This window comes from Schistocerca nitens, chromosome 8 (assembly GCF_023898315.1).
Source record: "Schistocerca nitens isolate TAMUIC-IGC-003100 chromosome 8, iqSchNite1.1, whole genome shotgun sequence".
Taxonomy (NCBI): Eukaryota; Metazoa; Arthropoda; class Insecta; order Orthoptera; family Acrididae; genus Schistocerca; species Schistocerca nitens.
Window position 1 is genome coordinate 384,565,374 of NC_064621.1, and position 25,838 is coordinate 384,591,211.

General features: G+C 38.8%; 1 protein-coding gene across 1 annotated transcript in view; it reads left to right on the top strand.

Annotated features, from left to right (window-relative positions):
• LOC126198416 (probable E3 ubiquitin-protein ligase HERC1) overlaps window positions 1-25,838 on the top strand; it is a 747,204-nt gene that overhangs the window by 367,211 nt on the left and 354,155 nt on the right. Inside the window, exons 32-36 of the mRNA XM_049934719.1 lie at window positions 7,745-7,890; window positions 7,970-8,133; window positions 16,002-16,122; window positions 22,602-22,915; window positions 24,542-24,701. Coding sequence (XP_049790676.1) covers window positions 7,745-7,890; window positions 7,970-8,133; window positions 16,002-16,122; window positions 22,602-22,915; window positions 24,542-24,701 — 905 coding nt within the window. The remainder of the gene's footprint in view (window positions 1-7,744; window positions 7,891-7,969; window positions 8,134-16,001; window positions 16,123-22,601; window positions 22,916-24,541; window positions 24,702-25,838) is intronic.

The following is a 25,838-nucleotide window of genomic DNA, read 5'->3' on the forward strand; positions in this document are numbered from 1 at the left end:
TGAAATGTGCATATGACCATTGGCACTGGACAGTAGCACAGTGGCAATGTGTTGCATAGTCTGAGGAATCCTGATACCTTCTTCGTCATGCCAGTGGGAGGGCACAAATCTGTTGTTTTCCAGGGAAACAGCTCCTTGACACCTGTGCTAAGGGATGGAGACAAGCCGGTGGCGGCTCCATTATGCTCCGGGGAACATTAGTGTGGGCATCCATGGGTCTGGTGAGCCTTGTGCAAGGCACCATGACAACCAAGGAGTATTGTACACTGGTTGCAGACTACGTACATCCCTCCATGATGATCATGTTTCCCAATGGCAATGGCATTTTCAGCAAGATAATGCACCCCATGGCAAGGCCAGGAGTGAGGTGGGGTGGTTTGAGGAACACAATGGTGAGTTCCACTTGATGTGCACCCCCCATCTCCCTCCCCCCCCTCTCCCCCTCTCTCCATCCCCCCTCCCCCCTACCCCCTCCCCCTCCATCCCCAGAATTTATGGGAATGAGATGATTTGTGTGAGCAGATATGGTGCCAACTCCCTCTAGCTACCTACCAAGACACATAACGGCAGTTATGCATGCCAAAAGTGGAGAAACTGGCTGTTAGGTAAGTGATCATAATGTTCTGGCTGATCAGTGTAACTTCCAGGTACTACTCTTTATTGACTGTATGACCATGAGGCAGGAATTCATAATGCACTTTCCAATTGTAATCAAAGAAAACAGTTGGAAGCTCACCAGGCAGTTTCCATTGGGGCGACCGGGCCTTGGTTTCAACATCACGTTCATATACCCATGTTTCGTCACCTGTTATAACCTCCTTTAGAAGTTCTGGATCATTGTTGACCTCATTCAGCAATTCCTGAATGATGTCTATGTGATGTCTTTTATGGTTGAAATTCAACAATTTCAGAAAAAACTTCGCTGCTACATGTTTCATTCTCAAAACTTCCAATCGAGTGAGGTGGCACAGTGATCAGCACACTGGACTCACATTCAAGAGGATGACGGTTCAAACCCACTTCCAGCCATCCTGATTTAGGTTTTTTGTGATTTCCCTAAATCACTTCAGGCAAATGCCAGGATGGGTCATTTGAAAGAGCAAAGCCAATTTCCTTCCCCATGCTTCCCTAAACTGATGAGACTGATGACCTCGCTGTTTGGTCCCCTCCCCCAAGTCAATCAACCAACCAAAACTTCTGATAAAATTGCTTGGCATCAGCCAAAGGATATGCCAACATCATCAGCAACCTTTCTGATGCTGATTCGGTGATTTTCCAGCACCATTTTCTTTACTTCTTCCACACTGTTGTCAGTAATTGATGTGATGGAGCATCCAGGGCGGCAGTCATCTTCAGTGTCTTCTCAACCCTCTTTGAAATGTTTACACCACATGTATACCCTTGCCTGCAAAATTAAAGTATTCTCATAACTTTTTGGTCACATCTCATACCCTCTGTTATGAAAGTATCCTTAATAGTTTATGAGTAAGCAGTAAGAGTATTTCATATTGAAAGGTTTATTTGATTGCAACACTGAAGCTTTTCTACAAATGTAAACATATTGTTAGAGTATAGTGACTGACTAATTTTTTCATACTCACTGGCTGAGCTGTTACTTGTGATATTATTACTAAACGTTTTCATGGAAATTAAACTTTTAGTAGTTGTTGCTGATCAATAAATATGCCTTCTGTACCTTTCAGAAGTCAGAATCTGTGCATCAAAGGTACCCTAAATGAGTAGACCAGTGGAATACTGTGTTTTCTGTGTTGCTGTCAGTACTATTGTATTTACACCAGAAGTGTCCCAAGAAGAAAGCAATACTACAGCCTATTCTTAAACTGTTAAATGTGTCTTCATAACTGAATGTAAAGTGTAATATGAAGTATTATAGAGGGCTTGAACCACAGTGCCTGCTATTCCTAGAAACACTGGTTGTCATTTATATACCGTATTGGATATGGGCTGTGCTACATCATGAACACCTTGACCAAATGCTTTAAAACAGAAACTTGGACGAATCTAATTTTAATGGGACTTTCCACTGGGCCAGAGTGTGAGTACATGCAGCTTATCACCCTCTGTAGGACTTTGAGAAAAGTCAAATCACTTGCACTGTACCAACAAGTCACACAGACAGTTTGCTGTAGCATGAGTACTGCAAAATGAATGGTGATTAGATGGACTCAGATCAATGCTGTAGGAGGAAGAGTAGGCATGGGCCCTTCCACAAGTCAATTCCACAAGAAGATTGAAGGATTATTGAACTGGTTCCAATGAATTAACAAATGACAACAACTGAAAAATGCCAGAAATTACAGGCATATGCACCAAAAACCATTGGGAACAGATTACTGGAAGTTGGGTTGAGATCTGGAGCTGCCATACTCCATTTAACATCACGTCTTTCCACAGACAACCGACTTGCATAGTGTAGAGCCAGAGTTAACTGGGACATTGACAATTATGGGAAGGTGTCGTTGTTGAGTGGCTGTAGGAGGATACAAGATGACTTGGACAGGATTTGTGATTGGTGTAAAGAATGGCAGCTAACTCTAAATATAGATAAATGTAAATTAATGCAGATGAATAGGAAAAAGAATCTCATAATGTTTGAATACTCCATTAGTAGTATAGCGCTTGACACAGTCACGTCGATTAAATATTTGGGCGTAACATTGCAGAGCGATATGAAGTGAGACAAGCATGTAATGGCAGTTGTGGAGAAGGCGGATAGTCATCTTCGGTTCACTGGTAGAATTTTGGGAAGATGTTCATCTGTAAAGGAGACCGCTTATAAAACACTAATACGACCTATTCTTGAGTACTGCTTGAGCGTTTGGGATCCCTATGAGGTCGGATTGAGGGAGGACATAGAAGCAATTCAGAGGCGGGCTGCTAGATTTGTTATTGGTAGGTTTGATCATCACGCGAGTGTTACGGAAATGCTTCAGGAACTCTGGTGGGAGTCTCTGGATAAAAGGAGGCGTTCTTTTCATGTATCGCTACTGAGGAAATTTAGAGAACCAGCATTTGAGGCTGACTGCAGTACAATTTTACTGCCGCCAACTTACATTTCGTGGATAGACCACAAAGATAAGATAAGAGAGATAAGGGCTCGTACAGAGGCATATAGGCAGTCATTTTTCCCTCATTCTCTTTGGGAGTGGAACAGGCAGAGAAGACGCTAGTTGTGCTACGAGGTACCCTCCGCCACACACTGTATGGTGGATTGTGGTGTATGTATGTAGATGTAGATGTAGATATTCTGTGGTGTTCAGTGATCAGTTGTACTTCTGTTTTGTGGAGGTCGGACTGATACCAGCACGTATTTTGATGATATGGTGAAAGGTCACAAGAAGCAGCTATTCTTGAGACACCTGCCTCTCCCAACTCCTGGAATCATGGGGGAGCTATTGAATATGACAACAGAACTGATTTGGTGATTGTGGAAGAGTGGCTGAATTCTCACCAGTATGTGGTATGAGTTGTAAACCCTATTTACATATCCTTCATGACCAGGGTACCAAATTTTTTTCAATTCAATAAACTTTACCAATAGCTTGTACACATTAAGATATTTTATTTTGAAAGCAACCAGTTTCAGCAACTCATTTTTCCATCTTGAGGCCCCTGCATAATAACAGAGTAAACATGTAGTAATATAAGGATATACAAATCAAACTTACAAGAAGTGACAGATAATCACAATACTACTTAAGCTTAAAGGTGTTGAAAGCATGGTGTTAAATCAATTCTGTGTGTACATCCAGCACAACAGACTAAAACATGTGTTTGTACTGTATTTTTAGTAGCATTAAACCAAACCTCTGTGTATATCCAGCACAATAGAATAAAGCATGTGTACATATTTGTTAGTCATAAAACTATTTAACATCACAGATGTGCAAGGGAACTTGTAAATTTATTAAAAAGGTCAGCACTAGGTAGTGTATAATCAAGAACTCCATACAAACAAAACTTGTCATTTTATTATTGTTATTATTATTATTATTATTATTATTACTTACTTACTTACTTACTTACTTTTTTATTTATTTTTTGTTACAGTAATAAAATCCCATAAAATTCTTTTAGATGAGGAACCACCTCGTACATATGAGTACCAACCTTCATTTAAAGTAAAATGTCACACAGTAAGCTATGAAATACAATAGTAGCATATTTACAGCCTAGGCAATATCACAGATGGTAAGACAAGTAGTAGTTGTCACAGAATCAAAAATAACTGGATGCGAAACCCAATGGCAGTCGACATATTATGAGAAAATAGCATGCATAACAAACACTAAGAATATTCACAACTATCTTGTGGCCTAGATTGTACAGTAAATTAGAATAAAAGATATGATAGGTTTCCTTTATATCACTTAACAGGTCGGCATTACCACAGTGAAATAAATCAACAAGAAAGTCAAATACTACTTAAACAAGGCGAGTCCTCTAAGTTCACAGCTGACAACTTCATACATACGTGACCTATCTATAGATGCCAGACCATATAAATACTAAGACACTGCAAGTTGTGTCGCAATAGGGGATGTGGGTACGGAAAAAAATAATAGATAAAAGAGTGTGTGAAGACCACCATATTGTCAAAGTTGAAACCCATAAAGCAAGTATCATCATCTATCTCCATGAACACCAAAACTCGTCTCTAGTGAGATCATTATAACATTCTCCCTAAACTGTATGGGGAAGTAAGGACAACACAGACACGCTGATAAACTAATCGGGTCCTAAGCATACTCATCAGGTGTAGTCAAGACATTCTGAATTCCCACAAGTGAATTGAGGAATGTGTCAGTTAGGGTCTAAAAACCAACTGGCTAAAAGGTGGTACCTGACAATAGGTAACACTAGTTTGCATTATAAGTAACCATTAAATGCTTCATTGTCCTAAGTATAAAAGTACCGTATAAGATGCCAATAAACTAAAAACATGGTCACTATTAAACATGTGCAGCTTACCACGTGAGTATATCACTATAAAGCGGATACAAAGACTTGCAGAAAAAAAGATCTACAAGCTCATATGTAGGTAATGCATAATAAGCTTCAGGTAAACAATCAGTGCATCACAATAAGGTTGAAAAATTACATTCGTGCTAAGATTCTTAGACACCAACTCATATGAGCTCGTAGATCTTATGTACCAGCCAATATCCCCTGGCTGTAATGGACCAACAGAGAAGGGGGTACTAAATGGTGTATTCCAGCAGGATAATGTAAAGCCCCCCACTGCAGTTCACACTACAAACATCTGGAGGAATGCCTCCATGTAACCCTGTAATCGAAACTGACGTTGCTACTTGGCTTAAGCTATTCGCCCACCAGGTTTCTGTTTTATGGAGATAATGCTTTTTAAACAGTCCCACGAATTCTACATGAGAGACTCTATTTTGTGCATGAAATGGGGTGATAAACAGGCTTATACTTAGAGATAGTAACTTTGCAATACACTAGGACTTCAGGGTGCAAACAGCAGAGTAAATGTGAGTCCAATTACCTGCTTCATCCGATGAGGCATGGAGTTGGTCAGCATATGGAAATATGACTCATCGTCTGTAAGTCTCTGCCGTGCTTCCAAACTAGGTCTGGGGGGCTAGTGCCAGTCAGTGTATGTTCATGTGATACTTCATTTTGTCCCACAAATTGATGCTGTCTCTCATGACCAGTGTTTGCTGAGACATTGTGGTAGTAAATGACTGTCTCTTATGTACTCACTTGTGGCACAGTGTGTTATCATGTTAGGCATACCATAGCTGTAGTCATGATATGCTTACAACACATAAACAAAGAATATAATGTGAGAACTATTAGCTTAAAGTTGAAACACTGCTGACTTGATGCCTGCTAAAAATTGGTCGATTGTAGGATTTCCTCCTATCAGTTATTGCTTCTTTCATCTGTGGCAGTGATTTGCTAATGTGAAAAATATCTAGTTTCACCAAGGTACAGCTAATTGTTTAACTGTAGTCTCTTATAATTACTGGGTAAGTCAGTTAAGAGGTTTAAAGAAGACAGAGGCACATAATCTAGTAAGAACTGTAGTGTTCAGATGAGGAGGACAACTCTGTCTTTTATATATGTTGCCTGACAAAAAAAGTGAATCACCCAAAAGACTAGATCAGACATCAGTGTAAATTTGTTCATGTGGACACCATCAGTGGATACATAAATGATAAGAGCTGCAATTCTCTGTGACAGGTAGGATGGCCACCAGAGTGCATTAGTGTTGGTTTTGTTTAGGGAAGTTACCAGGAGTGGTAGGGTATAAAGAGGTGTGAATAGCATCAAATGTTGAATGATCACTGTGAAGGACATAGAGATGCCACTTACTCATGTGAGACAGCATTATCATCACAGTTTCAAAAGTGCTGTATTGTGGTACTCCATTAGACTGGCTGGTCAAATAATGCACAGCCAGATTTGTGGTACATTTGGATGTGACACTGGCTCATTGTTGGACTGCATAGGATTGTAATGCAAGGCATACTCATCGTCAAGGCTTTGGTTGGCCATGTCTTACCACACCTTCACATCAGGGCCTGGCATCTAAGAACACATAATGGGCTCTCTGCAACATTCTGTTTCATCCCATAGCATTGGCCAGAGACTGACAGCATGTGGACTACAGAATTACTGTCCCATGCATAGGTTGCCATTAACAACATAACACAAATGGCAGTGTTGGGACTGGTGCTGTGACTGGGAAGTAGAGATTGCTGATAAATGGTGGCACATTGTGTTCAGCTTCACTGCAGCAAGTATGGGTGCAGCCTACAGAGTGGACCCATTTTTCCAACGTTTTGAAGAGCTGCATTGATGTTATTCCTGGTGTCAAGATGTGGGGAGCCATTGGGTATGACTTCAGATCACCAGTGGTAGCGATTGAGGGAACTCTGATGGCACAACAGTTTGTCATGGACGTCCTACATCTTCATGTGTTGCATCTCGTGTGACAATATCGTGGTGCCATTTTCCAACAGGACAATGCTCATCCACACATGTCTTTATGAACTGTCGGTGTGATGTGCTACACGTGTGTCCAGCAAGATACCCAGATCTGTCACTGACAGATTACATGCAGGGCCAACTCAGATGTCAACTCCATCCCAGTGCCATTATCTAGGATATCGAGGACAGTTACAACAGTTGTGGACCAGCATACCTCAGGAGAGAACACAATCACGTTATGATACCATTCTCAATGAAATCGGTGCGTGTCCAGGAGGGTTGTAACATAGTATTGACAAGTGGGCTCATAATGCCAAGTTCGTTGTAAATGTGATTCAATTTTGTAATCACTAAAATAACACCACATATCCTTTCAAACCAGGAAGTTTTGTTCCTTTTCCTCCTCTACTTCCAAGTGCTTCCCTTTCTTTAGGCATGTATTTTTATTTTATTGCTCAAATTTGTTGTTATAATTGTTTCCTTAGATTTTTTTGTGTTGCACATGAAACATTCAGTTGAGTGCTATTTTCCTCTGATTTCATTGACAGTGTCATTGAACATTGTATTGACTGTCTCTCTTCATTCTATTCCTCTAAAGCTGTTTGCTTGTAAGGCAAAACCAAATAATGACAGAAGCATCATTATCGTCATTGTTACACTCTTCACAGAGGAATGTCTTGCATTTGGATTTGAATTGTACAAAAATAAAAAATTAAAAGTAATATTATTCCTGTTATAAGAAGTTGCTTTTTATATTTTGCAGATGACAAAGAAGATGATAAACTCAAAGAAGCAGAAAAGTCCAAAGAAGAAACACCATCGGAGGTGGACACTGGTGTCGATCAACAACAAAATGTGAAAACTGACGATTGGATCAAGAAAATAAACCTGGAACAGTTATGCAAAGAAGTGAGTGCTGTCCAGAGCTTCAGCACATGTGTATTACTTTGTGATGTTTCTGTTCAGGAGTTTGAAAATGTTATTTCAGGTTTGGCCAGCAATGGCTGTGATTGGTGGTGTGGACAGCGGATTGCGAGTGGGAGGACAGTGCATTCACAAACCAACTGGCAGACGAGCCATCATTCTAGGAACCTTGAAGAAAGGACTTGCATCAGTGAAGGTTCAGTGGGAAGATTCTGAGGGCAGTATAAGGTATTTTCCCCTTTTTCAATCTGAGAGCTAGAAAAAAGATTTTGAAAACTGTGTTTTCAGTAGTACTCATTTGTTGTAGAGAAGGAAAGTTGCTACTCACTGTATAGTGGAGATGCTGAGTCGTGATAGGCACAACAAAAGGCTTCACACAATTATAGCTTTTGGCCATGAAGGCCTTACACACACACACACACACACACACACACACACACACACACACACACACACACACACACACGGCCAGCTCTCTGAGACTGTATACGTGTGTGCAAGTTGTGTTTGCGTGAGTGTGTGTGTCTTCTGCTGACAAAGGCCTTAATGGCCGAAAGCTATAATTGTGTGAATCTTTTTGTTGTGCCTATCTTGACTCAGCATCTCCACTATATGGTGAATAGCAACTTTCCTTCTCTGGTATTGTTATATTCCATCCTGAATTTTCCATTGTTTCTTTTGTTGTAGATGTAGATAAGGGGCTTACATTTTTTTATTGTGTTTGAGTGAAAGTGTTATATGACTATAGTCTTATCTGAGAGCTAACCAGAAATAAACCTCCATTTCAAATAGCATAAGAAGTAGTGAAAAGGCTAGTAGCAGTTGTTATACGAACTCACTGAGTTGGTCAGTATGCTTAGAGCTGCAGTAGTGAGAAAGCTGTTGTAAGACTGGTTGTTGAACAACATAGTTTTTATTGAACACCAGGTACACATAAAACACAGAACATAATAGATCTTGACTCTTCTTGAACTAACAAGGGACAAAGAATTTGTAGAGATGGATTCTCTTGTCCATTAAAGTACTGTGGAGCTTTACTAAAAAACTCAAACTAAGTTTGTCGGAATAAAAAGCTCTTGACCACAAACTAGTTTCTTGTGAACCCTCACAGGAAGAATAGAAATAGCACCAAATTATATTCTTTGCAAGCCAGATGTTGATGGCAGGGAATAATGAAGTCCAAAACAGTGTCCGGAAAATAGCCAGTTACCACTAGGTCAATGTAAATAAGTCCACAGTGAGCTGAGAGAAGTGAGGCTGAGATCTGCCACGTGACCTGTTGCCGTTGGATCAGTTGTACATCCCCACAGGGTGTAGTCAAGACTGGAAATCTGTGTGGGCTTGTAGTTAATATATGGTACTGAAGTTTAGAAAAAGAATCCATATTGGTTTATTTATCCTTTTGGGTTACATGGTAAGGATTGCCAGGAGGTCAGAGGGGATAACTCCAGCAGCCCCAGACCCATCTCACAGGAAAAGGGAAAAATTCAAAGATAAAGGAACTAAGCTATTCAGCAACTGCTGCAGCTGGTGGCTTGGAACAGAAGAGAGAGATATTTTTCAGTCGCAGCTCTGAGAGGCCCCAATCTCACAAATAAAGCAACCCTGTAATGTGATTTTACTGGCAAAGCTTCTTTGCTGATAACAATTGGGCCTATACCGGCATGAACCAGTTGGTTGCTGTCACATCAGCTGAAAGGCAGTGGACAAAAAAGGTGGCCTCTTTGTAAAATTTCAATAGTAAAGATTATGTTTGGAGCATAGTGACATTTTGTACATCTCCTCCCATCTCTCTGAAAGAGTTCATCTCAGGTGAATTCTACAATCACAGTGGGGCCCTATACCTGGTGTGTGACAAGTTTTAATTTTTGTTTAACAACTCAAATCTTGGAATGTGAGTATAATTGTTATGTCACTATGAGGTGACTGTAGTTGTCAACACAGGATTGTGATGGCAGCGGCATTACAAAGTTAGCCGAAACTGGTTTCAGAGACAGGTTTGAGGAGTACAAGCAACTGAATCACTCATAGGACAAGGATTAGGATATAATGTAAAAATAATCAATAAATGTCTTTTAAAGGAAGTGCATTATTGATTTCTAGCACTATTAGAGGAGGTAACAGATCCAATGTGATTTGTAATAAAATAGAGACTGTGTATCATTGAAAGGCATTCCTGTCAAACTGTGTCATTCTTTTTATACTGACATGAGCCCCACAGTGTGCAGCATCCTCACGGTGACCAGGGTGCACCGATTGGTTGGTGACCTGATGATAAGGCAGATCAAAATCACAGAACATAATTTTGGAACAGTAAAGTTGCCCTTAGGTATAATCATGGAGGATGGAAACAGTGTAACTTAAATTTATTTTCAGTTTGATACCACCACCGATTATATCAAGTACCATAATAACTATTTAATTGACCAAATAAAAGTTAAAAAGCTGAAAACATATTAATGTGCAGAAGCCACCCAGTCAGCTACTTGGTTAAATTTTTATGAGCATCAATGAGAATGATGTATAAAATTAAATAACTGTAAGTAACAAAAGTATGAAATGACAACTGCAGAACATGATGCTTCTCATGACATTGATGCATTTTGAAACAAATAATAAATCATTTACAGTAAACACGTGCAGGCTGGTAACCTACACCCAAATTTATGTGATTGCAAAAGAAAGTTAATGAAGTTCGGACAAACTACCTAGAAATTTAATTAAGTTCAGACAAACTACCTAAAAATATGATAAAAATGACTCATAACAATAAATCAATGTCAAATGAATAAAGAAGCATAGTATAAAAGACTATTGCTTAAAAGTCACAAAAGTAATCAGTTTATAAGTAGAGAATAAAAGTTTTTAATTAAAGAAAACAATCCTGGGTGAGTTTGCAAATTTACAGTTTGTGGTAGTAGTTTCCATCTGTTTCCAGTTCCACATCCTGTAAACCTATCGGATAAATTACCTTTTTTACTAATCCACTCAGTCTACAATGTGGTGGTTTTAATTCTCGACTGTGAGTAAGTTTAACTAACAAAACACCTACTGGTGTGCCTGTATCAGTGATATAGGTAGAATGTCTACTGTTAGTTTTACTTTGCAAAGTTATGTTTGCCACCTGATCAAGTCCTGCCTCTCTTACTGGATTCACTTTGAGGAAGGGTATGTGTGTGTGTGTGTGGGGGGGGGGGGGGGGAGTGGCAGAACTGCTCCTGTACCCATTTCCTGTATTTGCATTCCTTTGAGTACCTCCATAGTGTATTTGGTTGTCTGAGAGATGCTGTAAGACTGACAGTTTGTTGTCTCCTATCTGGTCTTTCTACAAGTAGGCACATTCTGGTGCCAAAGCCATGTGACCTGGGTGTTTGCAATGACTGCAGTGCACTTTGCCAGTGAATACAGATTAGCGGGGTTTACCCTGGAGGAAGATTTGATGAATTCCTGAGACCTATTACATAGATAAGTGAGATGCAAGGCCTCCCTTAGCGTGCTCATCGAAGCACACTTCACCTCAGTACTTACCTGTTGGTGAATCCCGTGAACAAATGCATCTACACAGTGAGTTTCTGCTTCACTGACTTGCACTTTGTTTCCTTAGCTATTTTCCCCTTGTACATATGAATGATATTACACAGCTCTTATTCTTACAGCAAAGTGCTCAGAAACCCTCTCTGTAATTTTGGGATAGCGTGGAACATTGGTCCCTATAGTAGCTAATTCTTTGCTTATCTCCTTATCTATCCACTAGCTCTTTTCAAAAATGTCAAATGGCTTTGTATTTGTGAGCCTTTCTGCATAATTTACATAAGAGTGTGCCTATGCTTGCAGCATAAGGTTGGTGACTCCTGACAACACTTTGTCACTCCATGCAGACAATTTCTCTACATCTGTTAAATTTTGTATGACTATAGGGACATCGAGGCCTCACTTACCTGCAAAGATGGGAACCAGCAAACCCATTACATCAGTTACAGGCCGGGACAGCTGTGGGAACTCCAGAAATACAGAAGCGAGGCTAGCTGCATGCTATTTTAAAATGTTTTTATTTGATTTAAATCACCTGAGCTGTATCCATCTCCTGTCCTTTTTGGACTGAATATCTTTCTTAGAGTTTTGCGCTCTTCTTTTAGGGCATCTTCCAGGTCATCTTCTCTGTAGAATATAAGCATTTCACAAGCACACAAGACTTCAGTCTACATTACTGTATCATAATGCCAGATTTTCCTGTGTGTAAATGTACATTTTTTGCTGTAGAGGTTAAAGATTTTATCATAGGCTCACCTAACTTTTTGGATATGAATTTTCTGTGCTAATTTTCTCTCCCCGTCAATTCAAGGAGTTCGTCTAAATATTTGAAGTAAGGAACTCTAGTTCTGCCCATATTTTGTGATAAGTTTTTGATTAGGATGTTTTGAGCAGATGTACTTGGTTTTTTGGAAGGCTATTTGGAGGCCAACTCTTTCATTGTGTTCCTTGAGAGTTCCTTTCTGTTTAATTGCTGTTGTCTTGTTATCTACTGGTGTTGCCGGGTCATCTCCAAAAGTTTGGAAAGAAATTTGGATGGCATTTTTATTTCTTCCAAGTTGTACAGGTTCCCACTTGTTTTGGTTTTTAAGTTCTGTTTCCTACTTTCAGATGACTTGGTCCACAAACAAAAAGGTGATGTTGCTAGAAAGTATCCAGATGGCATAGTCTTTGACACTAACCTGTGCCAGCCTGTTCAGGGCTATCTAGAGGGATCCTTACTAATCACCCAGAATCTCAAACCTTTCACTTGCTTCAAATTCATAGATGACATCTTCATGATCTTGTTTGAATGTGAGGGCACCCTTTCTACATTCCTCCAGAACCACAACACTGTCTGCCTCATTTGCTTTACCTGGTCCTCCTCAACCCGGCAAGCCACCTCCCTTGATGTTGACCCCCACCTCAGTGATTGCTACGTTAGTACCAATGACCAGCAATACCTCCACTTCGACAGCTGCCACCCATTCTATACCCCAAGAAGTTCCTTCCATACAGCCTAGATATCTGTAGCCGTTGCATCTATAGTGACGAGCAGTACCTCTCCAAATATACAAAGGATCTTACTGATATCTTCACAGCCCTAAATTCTCTCCCAACATTGCACAGAAACAGATCGCCCATGCCTTATCTCTCCAGGCACCTACCACCTCCCTTAATTTCCACCATGTGACCCAAAGGAGCACTGTGCCCATGACTCAGTACCACCTAAGGCTGGAGCAATTATATCACATTCTATGCCAGTGTTTAGACTATGTCTTATCATGGTCTGAAATGAGGAATATCCTATCCACTATCCTTCCCACCCCTCCCACAGTGGTATTCCAAAACCCACCAAACCAGCTAAGTACCTCTGGCCATCCCTACTTCACCCCTGCTCCCAACCCCTTGTCTCATGGCTCTCTTTCCTGCAACAGACCTAGGTGCAAGATGTCTCCCAAATGTTCTCCCACCATTACCTAGTCCAGTCCTGTCACAAGAATCCTACCCCATCAAAGACCTGTGAAAGCAGTCATGTGATGTATGAACTAAGTTGCAACCATTGTGATCCTTTCTACATGAAAATCACAACCAACAAACTGTCTGTCCGCATGAATAGCCACTGACAAACTGACCAACAGACAACTGGAACACTCAGCTGCTGAACATGCTGTCTCACACAACCTGCTTCACTTTCATGACTGTTTGATAGCTTGAACCATCTGAATCCTTCCTACCAACACCAGCTTTTCCAAATTGCACAGGTGGGAACACTTCCTCCAAGACATCCTACATTCTTACCCTGCTATCCCTCGCTCTCCCTGTCCCAGTGTCATCCTTATCCCCACCAGCCACAGACTGGTTTCCCATCAGGCCCAGTTGCTTCACGCAGTCTGGCCTTCAAAACCAGAGACAATGTTAATGTGTGTGCAAGTTGTTCTTGTGTGAATGTGTGTTTGTGTTTTCAACTTAGAAGAAGTCCTTGTGACCGAAAGCTCAAATGTGATGCAGTCTTTTTGTTGTGCTTGTCTGCAGCTCCATGTCTTTTCTATATGGTGAGTAGCAATATGTCTTTTTCATAATACTGTCATTATTCTGTCCTGGATTTTTCATGTTATTAATGTCTCTAATCCATAGACCCATTTATTCAACATTTAAAGCTAAATATTTAAAATTAATTATTTTGCTAAATACTATACAATGAAATTTGGACTCTTGGTGATACACATTGGCTTGCTGTTCCAATTTAATCACCTGCATTGTACAGACAAATATCTTGATAAAGTCAAATAATGATTTTTATAATATTTAATAAGTGGAGAGTAATGTTAAGAGTATCCAGAAAAAAAGAAGCAGGGAAACAACTGAGCTCTCAAGCCTGACCCCAACCACACCTCAGAAACTGCTGCCTATTAGGAAGAAATGGCCAAATATTTGTGATAACCAAGGGTACGCCATTTCAAAATCATTATCTTGATTAACAAGGCTTGTTTCACTTGCAGAAATTTAACAAGTGCTATTGTTAAGTGTCCTAAGCTTCATCTATCCTACATTGTGGATCATGAAAGCTCATGCACCGTGGAAAGTTGTGAAGGTTTATTATGTTTTTCCCAATTTTGATTAAGTGTGTGTCTCTGACCTTGAAAATGAACCTTATGGTACATTTCATTAATTCATGCTTATTTCTAACCATGCTTCATGTTTTTCCCTCTTCTCTTTCCCTCTTATTTTCCTCCTGACATTGAGATATATAGTTTCTTTCGACTAATCTCCTCTCACTGAATATCTGTTGCTTACCACTACTTCTGTGTTCCTCTCTGATTTTCTACCTCAAAATAACTTGAGGGTACCAGTGGGACTACAAAACTTCAATCCTTCTTGTACATGCCACACAAAGTTCCAGAATTCTTCGTCACTAAGCCACCAGAACCACAAAATCATGCCTTCTTGATGATCAGTCACCCAAAACTGATTTGTGCCAAGCTATTCTGCTTACAGTTGATGTGACAAAGATCTTTGCAGTGTCTGCAGTTGTGCCAGCATTGACAAATGTAGCTTTCTGAAAAGTTAAAAGAATGTCCGCTGCTATTCCCCATGTAGGCCTGGTGGTGTGCCAAGGATGTGATTTTGCTGCATTACATTTAAGAGACATTTATTACCAGCACACCTGAGTCAACTTCCTTTGCTCTGCTACTAATTATACATGATTAACTAATCACAACACCTATATCACTGGTTTGAATTATATTGCTATATGCTTGCACTCTGGGAGCCAACCAACCTGACCACTGTATTTCCACTTTAAGAAACTTATCAAAATCCATTGCAGCAACCAAAAACATTCTCCAGCTATCTATTATCTCTACAACCTAACATTGACCTGCCACCAGAATATAATATTGACTTGGGCTGAATCACACCTCCTTGTAAAACAGAGACTACCAAAAGATACAGATCACATTGTTTCCCACAAAAGTGTCAAAATCTGGCTTCTGTACATCTGAGAAGCTGACTGTTCCTAGTTTCACTCCAAAGCAACACTAGATTTTTAAAATTTTGGGCTTTTTAGCTAATAAGCAAGCCTGTCACAAACTGACTGTCCAGCGTCTAATAAATATATCAATTTTTTACCATTTTTTTTGTTAGTTTCAGTCTACTGTTAAGTTATTTTCCCAAGTGCCAGCCACTTGTTTCAAGAAGAAGGTTGTGTCCGTGTTGTGCCAGTATCTTGCACCAAACAAACTGATATAATATGTTCAACCACAAACTCAATTAAAATACAGATAAGATTTTTTACTCATGCCTACATGGTCAGGAATTATATTATGTACCCTAATACTAGCCAAGAAGAAGACAACTGTATGTATTGATTGTAATTAATGAGCCAATGGTATCTTGTTGTTTTTGTGAATCCTGTGAATTAAGTAATCCATTCTAAGTGCCTCTCTTTCTTGAGTCTTACTGACTAAGACTACAGACCACTGCCTGGGTTTTGCATTTGCAGTAAACCATCCTGTGTGTGTCTTCATTAACTTACAAAGGCAATAGTCTACATTTTATGGGAAAATTCTTTCTTTTGGTTTCAGTGATGCTCAGCTAGCTGCACTAGAACCATGTGAACCTTTACCGTTCAATGCAAATCGAATAACAGGAATCTCATCTACAACATTTTTTGAGATTGCTCGACTCAGTGGTCTGACTGATGAGGTAATAACTTTTGTCCTTAGCTATATTATTTCTGCCAACCTGATTGTATCTGTACTTCTAAGTAGTTGTTTGTTTAAATTTAGTTTTTGTCCCTAGTTATATTAATTCTGTACATCTAAGTCATTATTTGCTTAATGAATGACATTTTCATTTTACTAATTATTCTGTATCTCTTTGGTTTAATGAATGTGGATTACCTACCCACTTCTTTAAAATTTTCCCTTACCTACTATATTTCAAACCTTCCTTGGTCACTAACTTCACAATATGGCGGGAGCAGAGGAAGAAAACTTCACCCAATACATAAACTGCCATGAGGGAAAGGAGCAATGTTGGCAGAACAAGAGCTTGCCTGCTCACGCCGTGCCATTGTTGAAAATGTGCTTTGTTTTCATACCAAGCATAAGTATGAAAGGAGAAAGGACGCATGGAAGTAACAGAAACAGAAATATACCATGACAGTGCTTTATTGACTTGGTCCTTTTCTATAATGATATTTGTTGCCACATTCAAACTGGCACAACAGCATGAGATTCACTTTGTAATGACTTTTACAGTACTGTCCACAGTAGTTTTATTGTCATATTTGTTATACCTGTATTAGATTGTTACTGTTAGGTATTTGTTTAGTAATGAAAGTGCATTTAGGGTGGAGTGTACAATTCACAAGTGTAATACTAGAAGTAAAAAATAATTTCTGTATAGTCTGTGTATCCCTGTGTAGACTTTGGAATGGAGTTTTATATTGTGACGCAAAACTCTATAATACATTGCCAGTAGACACGTGGCAAGAAACTGACAATCCCCAAATGTTTGGAATCAAAGTAGAAAAACACCTGTATATGTAGCTGTAAGTGATAGTGGTCTGTATAAAGTTACATATTTACTATTGGAATTTCAAGAAAGTTGCATTTTTATTATTGAAATTTTGGGAGAGCACTTTCCAGGAAGAGACAGACAACATATTACTTCCTCCCACATACACCTTGGGAAACGACCACTACAAAAAAATTCAAGAAATTAGAACTCATGCTGTGGCTTCCCAATAATCATTCTTCCCACATGACATTCACAAGTGGAACAGGGTAGAGGGGATTAGTTAGTGACACCAAAAGGCCCCTCTGCCACCACCATTAGGTGGCTTGCAGAGTGTGATGTAGATATAGATGAAAAGCTTGATTTGAAGTATTAGATGAAAAGAGCTGTTGAGTAATATAATAGGAGGAACAGCATCTATTTACTTCTTGCAATACTTCTCAACATGATACAAATATTTTTGTTCAAACAACTTTTCACAGTCTACAACATATGATAGGGACATGCTATGACCTGCTGCATTAGTTTTTCTTTATCAGAATTATATGGAGCATCAATCGCCAAAAACTTATTGAAATGCCCACCCCATAACTGGTTGAATAGCTAAGTATACATGCCAGAGAAAAGCAAAACATCTCCAACTGGTCCACGACTAAAAAAAAGCTGTGGTATCCAATAAATGTGGACCAAAACTACATTTTTATCAAATACAATACAACCAAATCTAGAATACACATAACTGTCATAAGAGTCTGAACTTAATCCATACAAAGTTGCTGTGCATTAGCACAATTACAGTGATGTGTACTTCGTGAGAACTTCACACTTAATAATCAGTAGAAAATATTCACCTGTCAGGGGATGGGGATGGAGAAGAAATATGCAGTTACATTTGAGCCTCTTGACTACCTCATTTAACCAGTTATCCATTACAGTGGGTTTACCAGCATTGAGCCTTTTCTTAACAGTGTTCCATTTTGACTCCATCTCACCACAGTAATTTGCCTTTTCTAGGTCTGCAACACTAGCAGTTAGATGGTGCGGATTTCCTTGTACGTTTTTAGAAAGTGCATCCATATGCTGTCAGGAGGGTGAAACCATTTCACTCACATTCACAGTCACAAATATTCTTTATTTTCATGAACAATGTTTGTCACAGCGTCATGACAGACCTAGATTAGATTAGATTAGATTTACTTTCATTCCAATTGATCCGTAGTGAGGAGGTCCTCCAGGATGTGGAACATGTCAGAAAAACAACAATACATGACAAATATTTACAACTAAAACAAATAAGCTAATGTACCATTCCACAGGTCTCAAGTGGAATGATCGTCATTTTTTAATGAACACTAAGAGTCATTTTACAAATACTAATGCACTGAATTTAAAATAAAAAAGTTTTTTATTTATTTATAAGGTAATAAAACTACTGTAATACTTATTTACAATGAACACATTACTGCACTGAAATGGTGCAGAAGTTAGATTATACTAACACACACACACACAAATTTTCAATGAACACATTACTGCACTGAAATTGTGCAGAAGTTATGTTGTACTTATATACAAATCAGTTGGTTTTACTAAGAAATTCATCAATGGAGTAGAAGGAGTTGGCCACCAATAAATCCTTTAGGCTTCTCTTAAACTGAATTTCATTGGTTGTTAAGCTTTTTATGGCTGCTGGCAAGTTATTGAAAATGTGTGTTCCTGAATAATGCACACCTTTTTGTACAAGACTAAGTGACTTTAAATCCTTGTGAAGATTATTCTTATTTCTAGTATTGATTCCATGAATTGAGCTGTTGGTTTGAAAAAGTGATATATTTTTAATGACAAATTTCATTAAGGAATAAATATATTGGGAAGCAGTAGTTAGTATCCCTAGTTCCCTAAACAGGCTTCTGCAGGATGTTCTTGAGTTCACACCACATATAACTCTCACTGCACGTTTTTGTGCCCGGAAAACTTTAGCTTGGCTTGATGAATTACCCCAAAAAATAATCCCATATGACATTATGGAATGAAAGTAAGCATAGTGTGCCAGCTTTTTCATTTTTATATCCCCTATGTCTGACAAAATTCGCATTGCAAACAGAGATTTGTTAAGACGCTTCAGCAGTTCTGTGGTGTGCTCCTCCCAGTTGAATTTATTATCAAGCTGTAATCCCAAGAATTTAACACTGTCCACTTCTTCTATCTTCTTGTCATCGTATGTTAGACATATACTCTTGGGACACCCCTTACAAGTTCTGAACTGCATGTAGTGTGTTTTTTCAAAGTTTAGTGACAAAGAATTGGCTAGGAACCAGTGATTAATGTCCACAAATATTTTATTGGCTGATTTTTCTAAGACTACATTTGACTTGCTATTTATTGCAATGTTTGTATCATCGGCAAACAAAACAAACTTGGCATCTGGTAATGTTACTGATGAAAGGTCATTGATATACACAAGAAAAAGTAAGGGCCCCAAAATGGAACCTTGTGGGACCCCACATGTAATTAGTTCCCAGTTGGATGAGGCCTGATAGCTTGATACATGTCTCTTTCCTAATAACACCCTTTGTTTCCTGCCAGAGATATAAGATTTGAACCATTTTGCAGCATTTCCTGTTATACTATAATATTCTAGTTTACTTAAAAGGATATTGTGATTTACACAGTCAAATGCCTTTGACAGATCACAAAATATACCAGTTGCCTGCAATTTTTTGTCTAATGAATTAAGCACATTTTCACTGTAAGTGTAGATAGCCTTCTCAATATCAGAACCTTTTAGAAATCCAAACTGTGACTTTGACAGTGTGTTATTTGAGATAAGATGGTTATAAAGACGACTGTACATTACTTTTTCGAAAATTTTTTAGAATGCTGGCAACAGTGAAATTGGATGGAAATTTGATGCTATTTCTTTATCTCCCTTCTTAAACAGTGGCTTAACTTCAGCATATTTCAGCCATTCAGGAAATATTCCACTAATAAATGACTGGTTACACAGATAGCTTAATATGTTACTTAGCTCAGAATCACATTCTTTAATTAACTTTGTTGATATTTCATCATACCCACTAGATGTTTTTGATTTTAAAGATTTTATGATGGACATTATTTCTGTTGGGGTAGTGAGGGTCAAATTCATATTAAGGAAGTTACTTGAAATGTCTGGTCTAAGGTAATCCATAGCAGCATCTACCGAACCTGACAACCCCATCTTTTCAGTAACAGTTATAAAATGTTTGTTAAAAAGTTCTGCAACACTATACACATCTGTCACCAATGTATCATTTACTCTTAATGCTATTTGTTCCTCTTCATGTCTGGTTCTACTGGCCTCCTCCTTCACTATATCCCATATTGTCTTTATTTTGTTATCTGATATGACTATCTTTTCCTTGTAATATATTTGCTTTGACATCCGTATTACAGTCTTTAATATTTTGCAGTATTTCTTATAATGTGCTATAGCATCAACATTGGAAATGTTTCGGAGTGACAGATACAGTTTTCTTTTTGTTTTACAAGATACCCCTATTCCTCGAGTAATCCATGGCTTCTTTGTAGACTTTGCTCTAACCTTGGTAAGTTTTGGGGGAAAGCAGTGTTCGAATAAGGTAAGCACTTTATTAGCAAAAATGTTATATTTTTCATTCATGCCATGAACGCTGTAAACATCAGTCCAGTGAATGTCTCTGAGGAGTGTCCTAAAATAATCAATTTTTGGCTTACTGATTACCCTTTTGAGCTCAGATTTAACAGATTTTATATCCTGTTCAGTATTAACATTTAACAGAAGGAACTGCATGTCATGGTCTGAGAGGCCATTGACTGGCCAGGCTGATTTTGAACTTGAGCAGTGAAGTGCCTCCTTACGCTCTTACTCGTGAACAGAGCAGTGGCAGTCTGGTGGGGAGTGATGGAAATGTGCACACACTGTTTCATTGTGACAACATGGGAGGAGTGACAACTGTGAAATAAGGTAGGGATGGTTTACGGTCCAAACAACAGAGGCTGCTGCCTGGGGAGCAAGGCTGAAAGTGGTGCCAGGGATGCCCAAGCACAAGATTTTCATTCGTGCATATCACAGTTAGTAGCAAAACACGACATGGGTGAAAGTGTACAAGGGAAAGGGGAGAGGGCACCAAATGATAAGTAGCTTGCATGGACAAATGAACTCAAACAGGGCCAGAGTATGTGAGGAATGTTTTCACAGTGGTGCCATCTAATAGGAGCAATGGCAGTTGGCATTTTATAACACTGAGATTGTCTTTGCATTTCAATCTGCAGTGTGAGGAATCTTATCTTTTTACACAAAAAGATGGGTATGAAAATTATTTAGTATATCATAAGACTCTGAGTGCATACAGTAAATTCAATTTGCAAAGGCAGTACATCTCTTACCTCATCAAAGAATATGGAGATGAAATATGTGGAGTACTTAAGGGTGTATAGGAAGTCTTAAAACTTGAGAGGAAGGTCTCTGAAGGTGCTGAAGAAGAGGAAGAAAAAATGAGTATGCCATTCGGATGGGCTACAAATTTGCACTACTTTTGGCAAAGTCCTTGCACCCTATCACAGGTGGTGATTTAATAAAAGAATACTTGGTAGCTGCAGTTGAGCATTTATGTCCACCTCAGGTACAAGAGTTTTGTGTGGTGGTGTTATCAAACACTTCAACTGTGGAGCCCCCACGGGTTACAGCAGATGATGTTCAGAATCAGCTTGCAAAATATTTGTAAAGAGTGGTTAGCTTATCCTTTGGTGCTGTGTGAAAGTGTAGATATCTGAAGCACAGAGTTTCATGTGACATTCTTAGCACTGTCGAAAAAATGTAGAAAATTTAGATGAGTCATGGAATTTGCTAGTTTATGTCTCTACAGGTGGAGCCCTAGTCATTTTGGGCGATAATCAGGATTCATAGTGCAGATGAATGGGAAAATGAAAAGGCTTCCACTGGTCAGCCACGCGGGATTAGCCGAGCGGTCTATGGCGCTGCAGTCATGGACTGTGCGGCTGGTCCCAACGGAGGTTTGAGTCCTCCCTCAGCATGGGGGTGTGTTTGTCCTTAGAGTAATTTCAGTTAGGTAGTGTGTAAGCTTAGGGACTGATGACCTTAGCAGTTAAGTCCCATAAGATTTCACACACACAAAAGGCTTCCACTGGTCTATTCACACTGATCTGCAGCTTGAAGTAAATGATCTGCATTGCTGCAGGGAATATAAAGGCAGTCTATGTTTTTCCAAGCATTTCCCTCAGGTTCAGTTTCCTTGTTTATAAAAGTCTCCACACAGCTCCCGACCCTATTTCCTGTGACAACAGAGGGGATGCATCAGTCACTGCTCGCAGGCCTGCACTCATTGTCTGCTCAAAGAGCGCATTTGCTTTGAAGCCCTCATCTATACTAAAAGGAAGTTACTGTAGAATGCCTACCAGAACATTTTAAAAACAGAAATCATGTTTTAAGTAGGGGTTGTCCTATACATTTTAGTAATAATGTGTTTCGATGTCTGCAATTGAATCTGTGTGTGTGTGTGTGTTCACATGCGTGCGTGTATGTGTAGTCATCATCTTCATAAATGTGAATTTTTAAGCCCAACATGTATTTTATTGATGTTAACAGCTTACATGTAACTTCTTTGCCTATTTTTCTCTCATAGTTGCATTTTCCACACTGTGACTTAACATCTGCTGAAATGGAGCTTCTTAATATCCAGCAACATGTTTCATTGACTGGTAGTCAGCAAGGACGGAAGCTCCGAAGGCATTCATCACACTCCATACCACACACTAGTAGCCGTGAAACTGATGTTGGAAGTCGCATGCGCACTGTTGAATCTCTTACTAATGAAATGGTGTCAAGCATTATGGGAGAAGTAACAAGGAGAGGAAGCACAGAAAAGCTTCTTTCATTAGAATCAAATGCTAAACCTACTGATCCTATCAGTGACAACAAAGACATGACTGCAACAAGGTTAGTACATTTTGGAATGTTTCAAGCTACATTCTGCCCTTATATTCTCACATTTTTATATTACTTTTTCCGTAAGTGTGATATCAAAATGAAGTGATCAGTGTATTGTGTTAAATGTTTAATATTTTATTATCCATGTAGTTACTTCATTTCACCTGTCTGTCATTTCTTTTAAATTCCTATCACTTCATAAATATATTTTATTTATGATCTTCATAGCACTGATTGAGTCACTCTTTCTGTTAAAGCACTCTACTGCATGATAAATCTTCATTTTCATCATAGCTAATACTCTGTAACTGCAGTGACATACCTCATATTTATTTGAACATTGTTGTTTTTCCTTTTTTCCCATAGCTCTCCCTTTTCCTTCTCCTGTGGTATGTTGAATTAGGCCACAAAAAATATTAAAGAGGACTTAGCTTTGATTTATTACTCTTCCAACAAATTAAATTACTATAGAATGGAAATAGATGTGTATTGTACAATACTACACCCACAAAGATGATGAACCTTTATGATTGTAAATTTTGTTTTTCTCTTTAATCTCTCACCATTTGCCATATACTTCTATCTATCCTTGTAAATTCTGCAATTTGCTTTACAGGCCAAACAATTGGGAGAGAGGGAGAGAGAGAGAGAGAGAGAGAGAGAGAGAGAGAGAGGGAGAGGGAGAGAGAGAGAAAGGATTTAAATAAAGTTGGGTATTCATGAAATGGAAGTTTTCACAGCTGGAAATGTAACAGTTAAAAAAAATTGTGTGGGATACTCTACAGTGATTTAACTGCTTTTCTTGAATAAACCTGTGGAGGTGGCTTTCATTTATTGTACACAGCAGCTTGCTGCTGAATGTGCATCCACACAGGGCACAGTTCTGGTGTTGAAGAGCGAGTGTGCCAGATCCTCACCAATGTGGTGGTAGTGTTAGTGTACAATAAGACAAAGCTGACAATGGTCAACTATGTTTAAATAAGAAACATGTATGATTAGGCTTTGATACTGAAGTACCTTGTTACAAAATTTTTCTTCAGTCAGAAGCAAATCCCTCTCTACATGAACTGAAATTGCAATTCCCACGCCTCCTTCTGAAGACGTCCTCTGGAGGGTTCTCAAGATAATTCAGTTGGCCAAGGCATAATAAAGCAGAAAATAATAATAACTGTAAATATGTATTTTTCAACAGCTTGATGAATAGGAAATTCTTATTTCTTACAACAATAATGATTGGTACTTGACTGCTGGATACATATTAATGACTGTAATATCCCTAAGCTTTTGAGACTGTAGGTACAGTCATTGGAAACTGTTGAAATTATCATAGAAAGGAAAAGATGTAGGAATATGTGAGAATATCAAGATGAAACAACATTTCTGACACATAATATGGATTGTGATTAATTTTGCCACCTCTGAACCTCATCCCATGTAGTCTAGTATGTAGACTCAGATCCATTCTGTATATGACTATTAAGCGTAAGTTTCTCAGCATTTTCAGATTTTCTTGGAGTTATCTTCCACTTATATTTGAATCTTTAGACAAGATAATAATTAGAAAGTTTAAGCATTAATTCATATAGTTTCAAAGTAGAGAGTGATATTTATGTCTTAATTGTTATTTGACCACAGGGCTGCAAGTGCCAAGCTAATGGAATGTGAAGAGTTATGCCTACAGATAGCTTTCCTACAGTTAGCAGCCTTAAAAACCCTTTCTGTTCTGTTGCGAAATGGTATTTATGCAGAACTGTTGCTAGTACCACATGCTGATTTTCTTGTTGCTGCAGAAAAGGTAAGTCTTTACCTGAGGACCATAGCATTAGGAACATGTTTTAATCCTTAATTAAATATTATGTTGTGTCCTTCTAGATTTACAATGCTATAGGAACTCTCGCTGATAACTGATTTGTCCTAATGTCTGAATATGGAACAAAGGTTTAATGGGTAACACTAATTCACTCTTATAATTTCTTGTGTCATGGACATTCAGTAAACTTTTTCGCAAGAAAGCAAAATGATGTCTTTTTTTTATTTGATATGTGCATTTAAAGAACTCATCTTACAGCAAAGGAAATTAATTTAACTGGTTTGAACTCTTATTGTAGGTACTCAATAACTTCCAAAGGTCACACATAAACAATGACTATCACTAACTGCGAGGACCAGCTTTTAAAATTTATAGTAATAGTCAAAGTAAAACCTTTTTATCACAGATTGTTTTATGCAATACCTATCAAAAAGGTGAAGCAACAAGTAGCCATATTCAGATGTTAATGTAAACAAAAATTGGGCATGGAAATGATTAGAGCTGCAATTCTTTGTACAGGCAGGATGGCCACAAAAGTGCGCCACTGTTTTCTGTTTAGTGAAGTTACCATACCTGGTAAGGTATGTAAGGGGGCATGAACAGCATCAAATGTTGAGTGATCACTGTGAAGGATGCAGAGATGCTACTTACGTGATAAATTATTATCAGCGCAGTTTTAAAAGGGCCTTATTGTGGGTCTCCATTTAGCTGAGTGGTTGGATCATGCACTATTCAGATTTTTGGGGCATTTGGATGTGGCATTGGCCTTATGTTGGACTGCATGAGAAAGTGAGGCCAGGCATACTCGTCATCAATGTTTTCGTTGCTCATGTCTGGCAACAATAAGGGAGGATGGTCATATTGTGCACCACGGACATCATGAGACTTCACATCTGTGCCTCCCATGTGAGAACAAGTAATGAACTCCGTGCAACATTCTGTGTCATCCACACCTGTGATCAGTACTGGCAACAGCTGGGCTAAAGAATTAGCACAGCATGCATAAGCTGCTGTTAACACCACAACACAAATAGCTTTAATTGGAGTGGTGCTGTGATGTGGAAGCGTGCACTCCAGATGAATGAGTTCCTGTTGTGTTCAATGACGAATCATGGCTCTGCA